This window comes from Phyllobates terribilis, unplaced genomic scaffold (assembly GCF_046119375.1).
Source record: "Phyllobates terribilis strain yellow unplaced genomic scaffold, ASM4611937v1 Scaffold_3__8_contigs__length_932513732, whole genome shotgun sequence".
Lineage (NCBI taxonomy): Eukaryota > Metazoa > Chordata > Amphibia > Anura > Dendrobatidae > Phyllobates > Phyllobates terribilis.
This window is the reverse complement of record NW_027362763.1, coordinates 890,296,564-890,316,671: the sequence shown is the minus strand read 5'-3', so window position 1 is coordinate 890,316,671 and position 20,108 is coordinate 890,296,564. Positions and strand designations below refer to the sequence as shown.

General features: G+C 41.9%; 1 protein-coding gene across 1 annotated transcript in view; it reads right to left on the bottom strand.

The window, feature by feature from the left end:
- CCDC170 (coiled-coil domain containing 170) overlaps nucleotides 1-20,108 on the bottom strand; it is a 252,314-nt gene that overhangs the window by 210,519 nt on the left and 21,687 nt on the right. The window contains exon 3 of the mRNA XM_073672707.1: nucleotides 13,654-13,681. Within this exon, the coding sequence (XP_073528808.1) occupies nucleotides 13,654-13,681 (28 nt within the window). The remainder of the gene's footprint in view (nucleotides 1-13,653; nucleotides 13,682-20,108) is intronic.

Here is a 20,108-nt window from a genome sequence, read left to right as displayed (position 1 = left end):
AAAGGATAGGAGAGAGTTCAGACTGGAACTGAGTGTACGGAAGAGACCGACACTGCAGCGGAATACAGGAGCGGGTCTGGGAATACGGACCCCAGAGAGGCGGGACGAACAGGCAAGGAGCGTGTTCAGACAGGACAGACAAGATACAGGAGCGGGTCTAGGTAATCGGCCCCTAGAAGGCGGGAGGAACAGGCTAGGAGCGTGTTCAGACAGGCCTGGAAATACAGCCTCCAGGATAGGCAGACAAGAGAACATAAAACGGGACCTGGCACCTTCAGAGTGAACGCACACACTGAATGAAACACAATGCTCAGGCAGGGATTGATTGGAGCAGCTGAGATATATACCAGGTGACAGACAGCAATAGGCTGAGGACGCACAAGGGGTGTGACCCACAGCAGGTACAAAAAGCAGGAAGTGATTGGGCGCCGCCCTTAAGCAGCAGAAACAGACACAAACAGACAGCATGGAGGGAAGCCAGAGAGACATTCTGGACTGGAGATCAAGTGCGCGCTTTTGCACAGTGGGAGATGGACCACTATGCAAGGACGCCGCCAGGTATGTTACACTCACGTTCATAAAGATGAACAAATCATGGATCCGAAACGACTTTTCTACCCCTGTGTCATCCTGGGGAGAGTAAAAGCTTGATGATTGGTTAAAATCACCCTACCAACCATTTTAAGCTTTCAAATTACTAATCATGTTTATCTGTATCTTGGCTGGAAAACAATTTGGGCTTTGTAGCAGTGTGCAGCACTGATTCTATTAGGCCATCTATAATAAGCTCCACCAGATTTAAAATTACTAATCATGTTTATCTGTATCTTGACTGGAAAATAATTTGGGCTTTGTAGCAGTGTGCAGCACTGATCCTATTAGGCCATCTATACTAAGCTCCACCAGATTTAAAATTAATAATAATTTTTAGCTGCATCTAGCCCGGAAAATAATTTTGGGGCTCCGAGATGCGCAAGACACATAAGTGCCTTCTTGCTGCACTACCTGCAACATGACCCTCATATTGTCAGAATTCGAAGTAATCATGACTACTGGGTTGCCACACTCTTAGATCCCCCAAACTTTTCGATCAATCTTTTCATTTTAATAAAGACCAAAAAAATGGTCATTTTTGAAATTATAAGCATTAGCAGGTTATTAGAAACTGAAATCAAACAGTTTTCAACTCAAAACTTTATTCTAGGTGATGTTACATTTTCACATAGGACCCCTTGTTCGAAAGGAGCTTCTGAACTCTCTCGTCCATTGAATTTGTCAGGTTTTGGATGGTTTCTGCTTCAATTGTTTTGCATGAGGACAGAATACCCTCCCAGAGCTGTTGCTTAGATGTGAACTGCCTCCCGCCATCATAGACACTCCTTTTGATGATGCTCCAGAGGTTCTGAATGGGGTAGAGGTCAGGGGAGCATGGGGGTCACACCATAAGTTTGTCCCCTTTTATGCCCATATCAGCAGGAGATGCAGATGTTTTATGTGCAGCATGAGATGGTGCATTATCATGCAAAAAAATGATCTTGGTGTGAAATACACGGTTCTTCTTCTTGAACCATGGCAGGAAGTGCTGTTTGAGAAAATCCACATACATTATGGAGTTCATCTTTAGCGCCTTCAGGGATCCTAAAGGGGCCGACAATCTCTCTCCCCATGATTCCAGCCCAAAACATTACTCCACCTCCTCCTTGTTGGCGCTGTAGCCGTGTTTGCGTGGGGTGTCCATCAACCAGCCATCCTCCACTCCATCCATCTGGACCATCAAGCGTTGCATGGCACTCATCCGTGAACAAAACAGTTTTGAAATCAATCTTCATGTAATGTTTGGCCCACTGGAGCCGTTTCTGCTTGTGTGAAGTGGATAGAGGAGGTCGACAGGATGGCGTATGCACAGCTGCAAACCTCTGAAGGACCCTGCATCTTGTTGTTCGGGGGACGTTGGAGGCACCAGCAGCTTCAAAAACTTGTCTGCTGCTATGACAAGGCTTTTTTTGCCGCTGCTCTTTTAACCTGACGTAATTGCCTGTAGGAAAGAGTCCTCAATTTGCCCTTATCAGCACGCACACGTGTGTACTGTGAATCAGCTACATACTTCTTGATTGCCAAGACACTTCATCCTGATCATCGCACAATGTTGATTGTAGTCATGCCTTGACCTAAACACTCCACAATTTGTTGCTTCTCAGCAGCTGACACATCCTTTTTCTTTCCCATTTTGGCAGAAAATGTAGGCTGCTTAATAATGTGAGACAGCCTTCTTAAGTAGTCTTGCCTTTCATTGGACACACCTGCCAAACTAATTAGCACAGGTGTCTGCAATTGCTTACAGTGATATAAAGAGCACTGACACACATCACCATCAATGAGTTTAACTGACAAACAAACAAATTCTTCCCTTATCACTCCTAAACACTTTTTGCATAATAATTTGGAACACAGTGTACATGTGCTTTTCCACAAAACACCAGTGGTTCACGTAGTGAATCTTACAGTTCTAACTTGCCAACCGTGGTCTGTATGGAGTTGTTCAATAAAGGGCCCAAAATTAAGATAACATAGATGGGAGAGGTCTCTATGAATAGGAATTCCTAAGTATTTGATACCCTGTGAGGGCCAGGCAAAGGGAAAGTTGGACTGGATGGAATCTATATGGATTTGGGGAGGGAGACATCGAGGGCCTCAGACTTCGCTGCATTGATTTTAAAATTTGACCATGTAACAAAGCGATCTATTTCAGCCATAACAGCATGGATGGATATATGTGATTGAGTGATATATACTAGGACATCATCAGCAAATAGAGAGCACTTGTACTCGGTGCCTCCCACCTCAATCCACCTAATATTGGGGTTATGGCGAATTGATGAGAGCAGGTGCTCCGTCACTAGGATGTATAAGAGAGGGGACAGAGGACATCCCTGCCTTGTCCCATTGGTGATTGTGAAAGGTGATGAAAATGTTCTGATGCACCCCCTGGGCCTTGGGACACCCGGAGCCGGACCCTTTTTGGTGGATGCTGGTGGTTGTAGTCTTCGTGGTGGCGACCCAGTTCCGTGGCTCAGGGTGGTCAAACCAGTGGCGGAACTATTTATGTGGTTTTGATGTTTAAATGTCCGACTACGCCACCCGTGGATTGCGGTCAGAGTGAACCGCCGCTGCAGGGCAGACCGCTGAGGCTGGTGTTGTGGGTGCAGCAGAGCGTAGCATAACTCCCCACGGGAGGAGTATAGCCTCAGGGCAGTGTATGCGGAGGATGGGGGTGATGGTGCAGGGCAGCAGCAGTAACGACACGGAGTCAGTGATGCAGTCCAGGGCCTTTACTCACAGTTCTTATTATCCAGACCACGTCTGCAGGTAACGGCTGCCCACGTCGTACTGTGCTCACCAGGTGAGGGGCTCAGACAACTCCCAGATAACTTTGGAGCGCTTCACAGGACCCCCTTTGTGTGTCCTTTGTCTGGCCTTTCTTACCAACCCTTCTGTCCGGCTGCCTCGGGCCTCCTCTTGGTAAACTTGGCGCCAGTTTCCCTGACCCTATGTGGTGCCTTCCTAGCGGGTGTAGCGAGGGGCTGCGCCACATAAAATGTCACAGCCTCCGGTTTCTAGCTGAGGGTCGTTTCCTGCCTCCACTAGTTTCGGGGACCGGTCTCCCCCTTTGGCCTGACCCCTCCACGCAGGTGGATTCGGGAGTGCGGTGGCGACTCGCCCGTCCGCACCCCTGGGATCCCTTCATTCCTCGTTCCTGGAGCCTTCTCCGCTCCTCTTCCTTCCTTCTCCCTCTTCCAGGCCTGGGCCTCTGTTACTAGGCCCGCCTCCGGAGCAGAGCTCATGCAGAGCCCCTGCTCCCTGCCACTTCTGCTCAGACTTCTCTGCACTGAACTAAGATGGTGCCCACCTTTTATACTCCCTTCTCAATGCACCCAGGAACTGCTTCCTCCCTGCTCCTGCACTACAGGGTTCCCCTTCCTCAGTGTTCCCTCCCCCCACTCCAGCCAGGGACAGGGACTGTCGTGCCCATCTCAGAGGCATATTGGTCGCCCTGCCCCACGGCAATGTGGTGTAATGCATGCAGGTGTCGGGTCCTGATCCACACTCCATCCTTACCTGAGAGTGAGATATCACACCTCTGGGTGAGGTGCAATACCTCTGTAGCAACCGAGCCCTCAGGGTGCTACAGTTCCATTTATCTTCAGCCTAGGTGACGTATTGTGATACAGGGCCGTGATTTTGGCTATAAAAGGGTCCCCTAGACCCCCTACCCAAAGCTTTTTAAGAGAATCATATATGGCGTGCCAGGAGACTCCATGAAATGCTTTCTCAGCATCCGAGAGTATCTAATTACAAATTTTTAACTGCATCTAGCCCAGGAAATACTTTGTGCCTAGTAGCAGTGTCTGCTAGTCAGCGGATTATCCCGGCTGTTAAGCAAGCTACACCACCTGTAGTTTGGACACTTAATTTTTTTAAAGGAAATGCTTCGGGACCACGGGATACTCAGTGAAGAGCATCAGGAGGCACCCCAAGGCATAGGGGCTGGGATTGGCAGTAGGATGCCTTGCGGTGGACAGCCGAGCTCGATCCTTATAAAAGCTTTTTAACTGCAGCAGCTTTAGTGGACACTACTGGAGCTGGAATTACGCGGCTGCTGGCATGAGACTTGCCCTCCAATAAATCCTTGTAAATGGATTTAAAGTGTATTCATTCAAATTAGAGAGACAATTTAAATTAAAAAGCTTAGAGCTGCCTCCACCACAGGGGGGCTTGCTCGACCCACCAGCGGACAGGCACCAGTATTGGGAGAGGGGGGCTGGTCGTCAGGGTTCACCGCGGCTCTGGCACAAACCCGGCGACACGGAGGTGGCACGGGCAGGAGCGGACTGAACGTGTCGGCTTCTCATTTTTTGGATTTTAGAAGGGCATGACATGCCTATATCTGTGTCTCCCCCTCCTTTTACTCCCCCACCTCTTTTCTTTTCGCATGACTATATGTACTTGTCACTTTTCCATGTGTTAGTTGTGTCTTCTGAGCAGTTTGTCAGCTTTTGGACACCTTTGAAGGTGTTTTCTATGTGTTTCTATGTGTTTTTGTTTGCCTGCCATTGGTTTTAACGGTGTTCGAAGGTGTTCGACGAACAGTTCGACGAACAGTTCGGCGAACACACGGGTGTTCGACGAACCGAACCGAACTCGAACACTACGGGGGTGGCTCAACACTAATCACAATGCACAATTCCAGTTCCACCTGCTTTGGAGGTAGAAGTGGGCACCTTTCTAAAGCATCATTTATTAATTAACCCATTCCCGACATGCACTGCAAATGCGAGTATATTTACAGTGTCTGTATTTCCAGTCACCGCGGTCTCTGACAGTAGGCCATCCCTGCACGTTGCCCTGGGGGGGCTGTACTGGCCCCCAGAGTCGGCGACCGCTGTGATTGGCTGATCAATTTCGACCAGCCAACCACAGAGATGTCACAATACAGTTTAAAAAAGCAAACAAACATGTGACATGCTCTGATTGGGGCTGTCTGACACAGCCCCAATCACAGAAGTAAGAATAGGTGAGGTGATCGTGACATCACCTCTCCTGATTAACCCTTTTGGTGCTGATTGGCTGAACAATAGTTTCTGACCAATCAGCGCCAAAGGGGTTAATCTGAAATAGCGATCACTAATCTGAATGCCATCTTTACCTCAGAGTTGGCATGCAGAGCGGTTGTGAGACCCCCCTTTTGTTAACTAAGAGAGAGAATGATTGATGGCTAGTGCAATCATCCTAGGATATGTGCCTCCTGCTCATGCGATCTCCTGTGCTGCAATCTCCTGCTGTGCTGTGTGCTGGCTGCTGTGTGACTGATCTGTGATCACAGAAGCTGCAGTTCCCCAATCCTTGTTCTGGTCCCACATCCCACTTCCTCCCACTCTCAAATGTATTTTCAGGGCACTTTTTTGTGATTTTTTTGTGTGTGCAGCGTCTTACGCAGAGCATTCGTGCTCTTCCCGTGGCCACAGCCCTCTGGTCAATATCACTGCTGATAACAGTCTGTACAAAGGGACTTTTTCTTTTTTTAGGTAGTTAGTAGCAGACGTTGTAGGTAAGTGACGTCAGATTTTTTTTTTTAGAAAAAAAATAATAGTAGTTAGTACAGAGTAGTTTTATAAGTAGGGAGGTAGCACATTAGAGTAGCGGACGGCATAGTGTTAGTGACGTCCGATGTTGTTTTAGAGGGAAAAAAAATCGTACAGAGTAGTTTTATAGGTAGCGCATTAGAGTAGCACACGCAACAGTGTTAGTGACATTCGATTTTGTTTTAGAGAAAAAAATATAATCATACAGAGAAGTTTTATAGGTAGGGAGGTAGCGAAATAGAGTAGCAGATGTCACAGCTACTCTGTCACATCCGATTTTCTTTTAGAAAAAAAAATAATAGTTAGTACAGAGTAGCTTTATAGGTCGGGAGGTAGCTTTTTTCTTTTGCATAAAAATTTTTTTGTTATCGCCGGGTAATTTCTTAGCTAGTGCATCGCAGTGTTAGTGATGTCCGTTTTACTTTTGCAAAAAAAAAAAAAATTATTTGCATAGAGTAAATTTTTAGCTCGTGCATTAGGAGAATGTACATTGCAGTGTTGGTGACGTATGGTTTTCTTTTGCAAAAAAAGAATAGTTAACGTCGAGTAAATTTTTAGCGAGTGCATTAGAGGAGAGTACGTCGCAGTGTTGGTGATGTCAGTTTTTCTTTTGCAAAAAACAAAGAATAGTTAGTGCCAGGTAACTTTAAAGGTAGGGCATTAGTGTAGTGAACGTCACTTTAATTTTTTTTATACAAATTTTTTTTTTTACATCTGATTTTTCTTTTCATTTTTTTCTTCTAAGTGTTTCTTCTTAAATTTTCCTTTTTCCTTTTTTTTCTCTACTTTTTTTCACTTTACTTTTTATAATAAATAGTACCTCTTACACAAGTCCCACATAATACATGTGTAAAAGCACCACTTACACACACATCCTCAGTGTTTTGAAAAATAAAATAAAAATGACCCATTCATCAAGAAGACGCTATTCGCGAGAGGAGGCATACGCTTTCCTTGCCTCCGACATGGATTCAGCCAGTGAGGAAGATCCCACATTCCTCTATTCCTCCTCCTCCTCATATAGTGAGGAAGGACCACCAGCAAGGCGCCCTAGGACCCAGGCAACCCCTACAGCAATCGATCCCATATGGACTGCACCCCGAAAATTTTCAGCCTGTAATTCCGGATTTCATTGACAGCTCAGGAATCCAATTTGATGTTATGGGTCTCACTGAAATTGACTTTTTCAAATTCCTTTTCAGCGAGGAAATAATAAATCTTATGGTGGCCCAGACAAATTTGTATGCCCATCAATTTTTCACCCAAAATCCCACGTCATCATACACCAGATGGACCCCTTTAAATGCAGCAGAGATGATGACATTTTGAGGCATTGTGCTGCATATGGGCATAGTCAGAAAACCAGAGATTTGGCAATACTGGAGAACTGATATTCTCTACAGCACACCGGTATTCTGTAGGGCCATGACAAGAACACGATTTGAAGAGATCCAAAAAATTTTGCATTATAGTGATAATGCGCAGTGTCCTCCCCGAGACAATCCCAACTTTGATCGTCTATACAAAATTCTGCCAGCAGTTGAATACTACCGCAGAAAATTAGCTGTGTGAGAGTACCTCAGGGTACACCCACAAATTTAGGGTCTAGGAGTGAAAGACACCCAGATTGACCCCCCTGAATACGCCCCTGTCCTGGGTGTAAGTGGGAAAATTGTGTGGGAATTGCTGCGCCCACTGCTGGATAAGGGTTATTACCTTTACATTGATAACTTTTACACCAGCATCCCACTCTTCAACATCCTCTCTGTCAGAGGTACAGTTGCATGCGGCACCGCGCGAAAAAATTCAAAGAGGCCTCCCTAAGCCTCTAATTGAGCAATTGCCGAGAAAGGGCGAAAGCAGAGCCCAATGCAGCGACAACATGCTGGTGGTCAAGTATAAGGACAAGAGGGTTGACCACCATACACAGTGACAAAGCTCCCATGTCACTGTCAGAGGTGCCACAACACAAGTTCCAAAGCCAGATTGTATCTTGGATAATAATTACATGGGGGTGTAGATCTCTCAGATCAGGTCCTCAAACCATACAGTGCCATGTGAAAAGCTAAAGTAAGGTACAAAAAATTGGCCGTGCTCATAGTACAGATGGCACTATACAATGCTTTTATGCTGTTTCGATCTGTAGGCAATACGGGGACCTTGCTTCAGTTTCAGGAGGTAGTCATCAAGGCCCTAATGTTTGGCAGTCATGAAGGTGAGGGTCCCAGTACTTCTGAAACTGATAGTGCCTGTATCGTACCAGGTCAATATTTTCCAGGAGAGGTTCCCCAAACATCAAAGATGGGAAGTTCACAAAAATGGTGCAGAGTATACACCAAGAGGGGAATCCGAAAGGACACAATTCACCATTGTGAAACCTGCCCTGAGAAACCTGGCATTTGCAATAAGGTTTTCTTTAAAGCATACCACACATCCACAAATTAATAAAATTAGTTTTTACTCTGTTGACACAACACATTTTTATAATCTGATGTACTGCACACAATTTACACATAACACCACATTATAAATTCATATACCAGTAAAACCAAAAGCATGATAATCATTACTATAAAACTGTGCCTCTAGATAAATTCCTTGAGGGGTCTAGTTTTCAAAACGGTGTCACTTGTGCGGTGTTTCCACTGTTTAGGCACATCAGGGGCTCTCATGGCGTCCGCTCTCGATTCCAGCTAATTTTGCAATCAAAAGGTCAAACAGTGCTCCTTCCCTTCTGAGCCCTGCCGTGCGCCCAAATGGTATTTTTTCCCCACATATGGGATATCGGCGTACTCAGGAGAAATTGCACAACAGCTCTTGGCATCCATTTTCTCCTGTTACAATTGTGAAAATAAAGACATTTGGGTCTAAATTAAAATTTTTGTGAAAAAAGTTAAATGTTAATTTTTTCCTTCCACATTCCATTAATTCACGTGAAGCACCTGAAGGGTTAATAAACTTTTTGAATGTGGTTTTGAACACCTTGAGGGGCGCAGTTTTAAGAATGGTGTCACTTTTTGGTATTTTCTGTCATATATGCCCCTCCATGTCACTTTAAATGGTTTTGTAAATTTAGTTGAAAAATGAGAAATCGCTGGCCAAGTTTTAACCCTTCTAACTTCCTAACAAAAAAAATTATATTTCAAAAATTGTTCTGATGTAAAGTAGACATGTGGGAAATGTTATTTATTAACTATTTTGTGTGACATAACTCTCTGGTTTAAGGGCATAAGAATAAAAAGTTTGAAATCGCAACATTTTCTAATTTTTTGTCAAATTTCCAATATTTTCACAAATAAACACAAGTCGTATTGAACAAATTTTACCACTAACATGAAGTACAATATGTCATGAGAAAACAGAACTGGTAGGATCCGTTGAAGCATTTCAGAGTTATTACTTCATAAAGTGACACTGGTCAGAATTGTAAAATTTGGCCTGGTCAGGAAGGTGAAAGCTTCAGGGTGAAAGAGTTAATCTCAGTTATTGCACTTTTATAACATGAAAACAGAGTTGCAATAGTCGCAGTAAAACTTTTTCTACGGTCTTCTTTCCAACATTTTCTGCCTACTGTCTACCAACTAATACTTTTCAAAGAAAATACTACTTTATAGCTAGACTTATGTTACATTGTATGTCTCATCCATCACTATACATGGTGGACTTCCAACGTCTCCCCTACTTATGATGTCATGGGAAAGATAGATGGGGAATTTCAGTTTAAATACCCAATCTTTTTGCTCTCCACATAGAGAAGCAGGCTTCCAGATGTTGGCAGTGGCTTCATCCCATAGAAAACACACGAAAACTCTGACAAGCTGAACATTGGTGTCCATGAGGAAGCCGGGACAGAAAGCTTTTGGCTGAGTAGGTTCTCTTCCGACAGCTAACTAAAGTGTATGGGCATCTTTGGTAGCCAAGTAACAAAGTTCTGTGCATTCATGCTAACAATAGAAAAGGTATGTGGAAAAAAAAACACTATTTACATAAGATAACATTGACTTATCAAATATGCAATGATTTCCTACTAAGAAAGCAATTGATAATGCCATGTACAATGAAGACAAGCACAGAAAAACTCTCCCTATGTCATCAATGCTCAGTAACTTTTTCTAACTACAACAAATCAATTAAATATGCAGAGTCCATGGATGGTGTGAATAACCATAGTAAAGCTAAAATTACTGACGACCGTTGCTTATATGACCAATTATGAAAATGGCAGAAGAAGAAATTGCCAAGGCACCTCCACCACTTTGTCTACTCCAGCCATTTCTATACAACAGTAACCAACAGGGATACAGTTGAGTTGTCTATATCTATATATGTAATAATACCATGCAGTGTACCTAAACGCATCATCTAAGGCTACTAATGGAGATGCTGTCTCCCACTAAATTTTTTAGGTGTGCCTTTCCACCAAAAGTGGATATACAGTCCTGCTCATCGTTATTGGCACCCATGAAGTTTAAGTACATAATGTGGAATATCTCCTGAAAAAAAGGGAATCAAGTGAACAGTTTTTTGGTATAGAGCACTCGTGTTAAATACAAAAGAGCAATTGATAAACAATAATTTAAAACAAAAAACAATGGGAGAGAAAAATAGAAAAGCCTAAAGCTTGCTGTGTCACTGGTGGACACATTTACAATAATTTAGTATGGAAACACATTTTGACTCACCTGTGGTAAATCACAAAAGAGAGTCACCCATGATTAATTGTCGGTGCTCATGTGACATGAAATAGCCAATGAATGATGACTTCAGTGTTTTAAAAAGCCACATGGTAGGCCCTGTTCCTGTGTCACTATAGTGAAGACAAATGAGCAGTCTGAGGACATCAGAACTGCTCTTATTAGCAAACACAAGACTTCCAAAGGGTATAAGGTCATCTCCAAAGACCTTGGTATCCCAGTTTCAGCAATGCGCAAAGTTATGAAGAAGTTTGCCAAGCATGGAACCGTCAAGAATCTCCTTGGACGAGAGGGAACAAGGAGAATTGACAAGAGATGTCTTTGAAGGTTGGTGCGAATGGTGGAAAAAACACCATGTAAAACATTCAAAGACCTGAAGGCCAACCTGGAACAGTCTGGAGTCATGGTTTCAACAAGTAGAATACGCTGCACACTAAACCAAGCAGGAGTTTATGGTCGAAGGCCAAGGAAGAAACCATTGCTGAAGAAAAGATATAAAAGGACTGATCTTTGCCAAAGAGTACCTTGACAAACCACAATCCTTATGGGAAAATGTTATGTGGACAGATGAAACAAAAATAAAGCTTTTTGGCAATTCAAAGCAACAGTTTGTTTACAGATGACGCAATGAAGCTTATAAGGAAAAGAACACCTTACCAACAGTTAAACATGGTGGAGGATCCATAATGCTGTGGAGTTGCTTTGCTGCTTCTGGCAATGGAGGCCTTAACCAAATCACAGGAATCATGAAATCAGAGAATTATTAAGAAATTTTAGAGTGAAATGTCCTAAACCAAGAAAACTTGGTTTCAGTCAAAGATCATGGGTCCTCCAGCAACACAGTGACCCAAAGCACACATCCAAAAGTACACAGGAATGGTTGAAAAAGAAAAAATGGACTGTTTTAAAATGGCCAGCAATGTGTCCTGACCTCAATGCCATTGAAAATTTTTGGGGTGAGCTGAAATCTGCCATTGGGAAAAAGATGCAAACATTCAAGAGCTTGAACAAACTGCAAAGGTGAGTGGGAGAAAATTCCAGCTGAGAAGTGCAAGAAGCTTATAGATGGCTACAAGAAACGTTTGGAGGCTGTCAGCAGTGCCAAAGGGTGTGCAATCAAGTATTAATTAGGGGTGCCTTTATTGCTGCATATGCTGTTTATTCGGTTTCTTCTTTGAAATTGCAACATGGAAGTTGAAAAACAATGTTTTATTATTGTATTACTTTGAACCACTAATTAAAAAATCCTGAGGATATAACTTTGGCACATTTCCATTTATTTCTGATGATATTGTACAGTCTGTGAAAAAAATGAAGGGGTGCCAATAATTGTGAGCAGCAGTGTATACTATGAAGTGGATCAGTGAGATAAATCATATTTCCTTGCCTAAAGGTTTCCTTGTCTAAAGTCACTATGGTCTGAAACTGCAAAGTTTGGCGGGATCAGCCAACAAGTATGTGATGTTCAACATATTTTAGGGTAAATAAATAAGGTAATTTTGAATTTCAACATATCCAATTCATTAATTTTAAAGGAAATCTGTCAACAGGTTTTTTGCTATGTAATCTGAGAGGAGTATGAAGTAGCCGAAGAGAGCCATATGCCACTTTCTAGACTGTGTTGCTGTTTCAATACAATCACAGTTTTATCAGCAGGAGATTATCACTACAGGACAACTGGCCTTGTGTATGGTAGTCCAACCATGCCCCCACCACTGTTTAACAGCTCTCTATCACTGTTCAATGTACACAGAAAACTGTGATCTGAGTGGTGTTAACAAATGAGCTCTGCTAGATCTGCAGCAGATTGCAGAAATGCTGCACCCAGTATACTAAGTGATACATAGCTGGAATCAGGGTCTCTGTCCCTACCTCATGCTGCTGTCAAATTACATAGCAAAAACCTGCTGACAGATTCCCTTTAAAGGGAACCTAATGGTTGATACATGCCGCTCAATCCACAGGCAGCATGTACCAGTCCCCGGCGGCTTTTAAACTATGTTTGTCTCTGAAACTCTGTAGAGTTTCAACGTTAAACATATATGGCTGAAATCAAACTGTCAGTGTCTGCACTGGCTGACTGACTGGACTGAGCCGCATGGGAGGAGCCTAGTCGAACAGACGGATTCCGGTGGCTTCTCCCTGCCCTCCACCATGGATTGATAGGTCTCTCCCTATACACACAGTGAGAGACCTATCAAGCCAGGGCAGCGGGTGGGGAGAAGTCGCAAGGAACACACCTGTCCGACTAGTCTCCTGGCTTGTTACCCGGCAACTTTTAAACAACATTTTTTGGTGAAACCCTGCAGCACTTCAGAGTCAAACAAACCTGGCTGAGATTAAATAGCGTGTCTGATACATGCTGTCCGTGGATAGGGCAGCACAAATCAGTTGTCAGGTTCTCTTAAAGGGAGATAGGCTGGTGCCAAAGGTGTCTGTGAGACAGCGGTCTCCGCCCCTCTCCCCACTTAGAGCACATGCATGCTTGGCATACAGGGAGGCTTGGATAAGTAGCGACTGCTTTTGAATACGCATGACCACCTTCAGAGAAACATGAAAATAGTGACATTGCCTGATGCCAGTATGTCATTTTTTCTCAAACCATTTCTCCTTTATTCAGTAAAACCCATTGATTAATAGGTTTGTCTATATTTGCAAGCATGACATAAGGGAAAGTAGAAACTAACGACTTTTACACAGTTTTTTTTAAAAGAATGTTCTTTCCACCCAGTGCTAAATACTAGGCAATCAAACTGTCTTCTCATTTTTGAGCAAAAATGGTTACAAGTTTCTGTGAACATAGAAGGGCGTTTGCTTACCTTCGGCCGTTCTGCTCGGTTTTTGTTTCTGAAACACAAAACAACATGGCTGTGAGAATTATGCAGAATCTCAGCTTCATAATAGTAATAGATGTTGTGGACCTTCATTCATTGCAGGTTTTACATTATATAAGGTGTCTTAACGGACCACCTTCGTGATGGGTGCATTGGTGGTGTTTAAAATAAAGGGATCTATAACAATGAAAAGCTGAGTTTGAGGGTGCTGAATAGAGCTTCTGCAATTCTGAAAATAACATGTGTATGGCTCTCCAGGACAAACCAGTCAGTTATTGATTCCCCATTCCTGAAGCAATGCCCACACATCCACTCAGATGGGCTGTAGATGCAAAACTCAGCACTATTTTATAGATGCTCCTACTTAAAGGGCTATTCTCATTCAAAGAAATGGGTAAAACTGCATCCTGCTTTTAAAAACAAGCACATTTGAAATGTACCTGTTTTTAAAATCTCTATCTGCTCTTTATAATCGATGGATTTTTAATTTTATTGTTTACTGCTTGTTTCCTAGTTTCCCATCTACAGCTGCAGTTCAGTCTATCAGTAGCCGGCCTCCTCAGCATTGAGTAAAGGACTTTCAAACGGTTTCCAGTGGAGCTTGTAAGTGCTGCTCTGAAGCTGGATGGATGTACACTTTAAACTTCAAATCCAGCTTGCCGCAGTGCCACTGCGTTTCACTAATGCTGCAGAAGTAAAGCTGCCTCTACTTGCAGCATTTGAGTGTGTACAATTCATGTTACAATACCATGCCTGAGGAAGGGACCTAAGTTGTCCTGAAAGCTTGCCTTGTAACATCATTTATTTTATTTTTGTTAGCCATTAAAAGGTATCATAACTACAAGATTATATTGTTTTTCCCACTGAGAGCAATCTTTTTTCAACTGGCAAACACGGTACCAAACCCCTTTTTTTCTCTCAATTCAGGTCAGTGACGCAACAATGCTGCTGGTTCAAACTGTCAATCAGTCAGGAGTACACTACCCCAAATCCTCCCCCAAGCAAGCATGAGGCTGGTGCAGTCCTGAAAACTAAAATGAGACAACTGCTTTAAAGATGATGGGTGGTTTGCTTCAGCGTTGCCACAGAGGAATAGGTAAAATACCACTTGGGTACTATTAAAAGGCTTTTATTTAGTGCTACGCGTTTCGGAACTGGTCTAGCTCCTCCATCATGCAGGTATACATATACAATGACTCCACATGGTTTTATACACTCATGGAAAACATCGTCAATTGGAAACAACTTACAATTGGTTGATTAGTTCACTTCCACCTGTGCTATACTCCAGCTTGGTGGTAGTAGGGAAAAAAGAGCAAAACAAAGATAGTCTAATATAAAAAAATACACAGATCATCTAATATAAAAAAAATCAAAAACAATCAATATGACCCTTTGGCTGCAGCATAAAGTTATTATTTTTGTCAAAGTGCATAAAGGCTTAATGGATTGTTTTTTGTTGTTTATTTTCAAACACAAAAATTTGAAAAAAAAAAACGATTAAAAAAAACTATAGATTTAACTATAAAACTATAAAAAAACTTTAAAAATATTTTTATATTTCTGTTTTTTTATTATTGTTGTAACTTCTTTGTTCCTTCTATTCCTTAGTATTAACACATTCATTCAAACTCCCTGGTTTAAGTGTCGCCAATTTAAGGATCCAGTAAGACTCTTTATTAATCAATCTTTGCAATCTGTTAGGGATGTTATCGGGTATTTGCTCCAAAATGGTAATTTCAGATTGGTGGGGACCTTATTATGTTCCATAAGAAAATGTCTAGATAGACTGTGGCACGTATTGCCTGTTCTAATGTTGTGCCTCTGTCCGTTCATCCTGTTATGTTATTCTTGTGTCGTGCGCCCTACATATTGTAGTTTGCAACTGCACTCCAATAGGTAAATTACAAAATCACAGTTACAGTCAACAAAATGTTTAATGGGAAACGTATCTCCCGTGAAACTGGAGGAAAAAAACTTTATTTCATGTGTGATCATCCTACAACACAGACAATTCTTCATATTGCGCCAGAAACACCCTGAGGTCTTGGAAAATTTAGATGGAAAGGATGAATAGGACCTCTGTAATTGAATGGATCTAAGTTTGCTTGGAGCTATATGATTTTTTACATTTTTGTTCCTGCGGAAAATAATATTGGGTTGTGTGATAGTGTTACCTGATAATATCAGGTCATTCGTAAGAAGCATCGAATATTTGGCCAAGACCTGTCTTACCTTTTTGTGAGACTGATTATAGGTCGTTATGAAACTGTATTTGATTTTTTCCTTCTTGTTGCCTACCGGACTATCAGATTTGCTGGGTTGCCCCAAGCAATCGTTCTGATGTAATCGTGATGTGCGTTTAAAAGCATCATTTAGTAATTCCATGGAGTAATGTTTAGCTTTAAACCTCTTCTTTAGAATAAGGGCTTCTTTGAGAAATTCTGAATTAATAGTTACATTTTTCCGTATTCTCCTATACTGACCATATGGGATGTTGGTGATCCATTTAGGCTAATGGCCACTACTAAATTCCAGATAGCTATTTACATCAACACTTTTGAAAAAAGTTGAAGTGCATATGTTATCAAAATTCCCTTTGTATATATTTAAATCTAAAAATTTGATGTTTAATGATGAAAAGTTATATGAAAACTTGAAGCCCCAAGAATTCTTATAGAGCTCCGATACAAAAGTTTCTGATTCTTTTGATGTACCTGTCCATATAATGAACAGGTCATCTATAAATCTCTTATAATAGTGGATGTGGCCCATCAGCAAGGGGGGCTGAGTGATATGGTGGGACTCAAATAGTCTCATAAACAGGTTAGCATAGCTGGGCGCAAAACACGTACCCATCACACAGCCCCTCAGCTGCCGATGGGCCACACGCTCAAAAGAGAATGCATTGTGCTCCAACACAAATCTAATACCTTCTATTGGGAAAGTAGATTGGATTTCGGACATAGATTTGTCAAGATTAAAATAATACTGAACGGCTCTTATACCCTACTCATGCTGAATGTTGGAATATAGTGCTTGAATGTCCAAGGTCATAGAGGAATACTGGCTCTGTAAACTCAGTTCCCTTAGCTCTTTAATAAAATGGGTAAAGTCCTTTAGATGTGAGGGTAATTGTGCAACATATAATTGCAAAAATAGATCAATAAAGTGAGATAAATTGGCAGTTAGCGAAATGATCCCTGAAGTTATGGGGCGACCAGGGGGATTTTTAAGACATTTATGCACCTTTGGCAAAAAATAAAAAAGGGTAACTGATAATGTTTAAAAAATCTTTTTCTTTCTTATTAATTTCTCCATCTCCTCCATTGCTGGGTTCTGTAGCACTCGAGTGACATTCAAGTGCAGTGCAATCTTTCACACGCACCCATAGACTTACATGGGTGCATGTGATCTGAATTTTGCATGCAATCGCAGCATGCTACATTTTTTTTTCAGTATAAATCTTGATCCTATCGGAGCTGAAAAAAAATGCATATGAGCACACACGCATAGAGTAACCTTGGTCCAAATTTTTAAGGTGTGAGCGAGGCTTTAGTATCTTAAAATAATGATCACTTTGCTGTAAACAGTATAAGGGTTCGCTCACACTAGCGTATAACAAATCGGTCCCATTCTCATCCAGGAGTGGGACAATTTTTTCTCACTTGTCATCTATGTGCTGTCCGTATACAATCCGCTCTTTTCCTCAGCAGCTACTGAACATTTACAGGACCATTCACAGTTCCCTATGCTACAGAACTGTAATGTACCATAAAAATCGGATATCATACCGATGGTCCGTATGACATGCAATTTTTTTCTTGCACTGTACCGATTTTGGATGTGAAATCGCAGCACAGTGCGATTTTTTTTCTCATGTTGAATACAGCTGAGAAAAAAACAAGCAGATCCGCACTGCATCATTGAATAACATTAGTCCAAGTGCAATCCGATTTTTTATCGGATTACACTCGTCCGATTTATACGCTAGTGTGGGCGAGCCCTAAGACTCTTACTTTCTGTACTTTTCAGCAGCCACATGGACATAAGTAGTAATAGACTGGCTCTGACCATAGCGAGTTGTATTGAAGTACAATCTGGATATGCACTGATCTGACCAAAAGGCCATTCTGGAGGGAGAGGAGGTCAGCTGTGAACATCACCTGCTGTGATTTTTTTTTACTTATTTTAATATGGATTGTGATTTAAAATGGAAAAACACATTGTCAAATGAAACAAAAAAAATACATTCAACAGAAAAAAACATGATTTAATAAACAATAAATAATTTTCTGACTGGATATTCCCTTTAAGAAACTGCTACATTGTGCAGCAAGTTTACTAACAAAGTTATACAAATAAAAAGGGATGGTGTGAACAACAGTAAATATTAGAGAATTGCAGCCAGTTTGGCCATTTTTTATAATAAATACAGTACAGACCAAAAGTTTGGACACACTTTCTCATTTAAAGATTTTTCTGTATTTTCATGACTATGAAAATTGTACATTCACACTGAAGGCATCAAAACTATGAATTAACACATGTGGAATTATATGCTTAACAAAAAAGTGTGAAACAACTGAAAATATGTCTTATATTCTAGGTTCTTCAAAGTAGCCACATTTTGCTTTGATGACTGCTTTGCACACTCTTGGCATTCTCTTGATGAGCTTCAAGAGGTAGTCACCGGAAATGGTCTTCCAACAATCTTGTAGGAGTTCCCAGAGATGCTTAGCACTTGTTGGCCCTTTTGCCTTCACTCTGCGGTCCAGCTCACCCCAAACCATCTCGATTGGGTTCAGGTCTGGTGACTGTGGAGGCCAGGTCATCTGGCGTAGCACCCCATCACTCTCCTTCTTGGTCAAATAGCCCTTACACAGTCTGGAGGTGTGTTTGGGGTCATTGTGTTGTTGAAAAATAAATGATGGTCCAGCTAAACACAAACCGGATAGAATAACATGCCGGTGCAAGATGCTGTGGTAGCCATGCTGGTTCAGTATGCCTTCAATTTTGAATAAATCCCCAACAGTGTCACCAGCAAAGCACCCCCACACCATCACACCTCCCCCTCCATGCTTCACGGTGGGAACCAGGCATGTAGAGTCCATCAGTTCACCTTTTCTGCGTCGCACAAAGACACGGTGGTTGGAACCAAAGATCTAAAATTTGGACTCATCAGACCAAAGCACAAATTTCCACTGGTCTAATGTCCATTCCTTGTGTTCTTTAGCCCAAACAAGTCTCTTCTGCTTGTTGCCTGTCCTTAGCAGTGGTTTCCTAGCAGCTATTTTACCATGAAGGCCTGCTGCACAAAGTCTCCTCTTAACATTTGTTGAAGAGATGTGTCTGCTGCTAGAACTCTGTGTGGCATTGACCTGGTCTCTAATCTGAGCTGCTGTTAACCTGCGATTTCTAAGGCTGGTGACTCGGATAAACTTATCCTCTGAAGCAGAGGTGACTCTTGGTCTTCCTTTCCTGGGGCGGTCTTCATGTGAGTCAGTTTCTTTGTAGCGCTTGATGGTTTTTGCAACTGCACTTGGGGACACTTTCAAAGTTTGCCCAATGTTTCGGACTGACTGACCTTCATTTCTTAAAGTAATGATGGCCACTCGTTTTTCTTTACTTAGCTGCTTTTTTCTTGCCATAATACAAATTCTAACAGTCTATTCAGTTGAACTATCAGCTGTGTATCCACCAGACTTCTGCACAACACAACTGATGGTCCCAACCCCATTTATAAGGCAAGAAATCCCACTTATTAAACCTGACAGGACACACCTGTGAAGTGAAAACCATTTCAGGTGACTACCTCTTGAAGCTCATCAAGAGAATGCCAAGAGTGTGCAAAGCAGTCATCAAAGCAAAAGGTGGCTACTTTGAGGAACCTAGAATATAAGACATATTTTCAGTTGTTTCACACTTTTTTGTTAAGTATATAATTCCACATTTGTTAATTCATAGTTTTGATGCCTTCAGTGTGAATGTACCATTTTCATAGTCATGAAAATACAGAAAAATCTTTAAATGAGAAGGTGTGTCCAAACTTTTGGTCTGTACTGTATATTAAATATATATTTAGATGTATACATAATATTTATTTAATTAGTGACCTTCTCTCAAATTGTGTGACTTTGCATCTAGGAGAATGTCACATATTTTTTAATTGTGAATGTTTCTCCTTGAGGAGAGTGCCAAGCCAGCGCAAGGAGACGTAAGCCATGCAATGCTCCTCTGGGAATTTAAATATGCAAATATCCCCTCCAGAGAGGAAGAAAACAAGAACTCTAGTGCCACCCATTGGGGGGGGGTTAACAATTCTAAAAGTCAATATGCTAGGCTTGTTAAAGGGTTGATAGTGAATTTTAGGATTGCTATCCCAATAGGTGGCACTAGAATTCTAGTCCTCTTCCTCTCTGAACAAGATATTTACATTC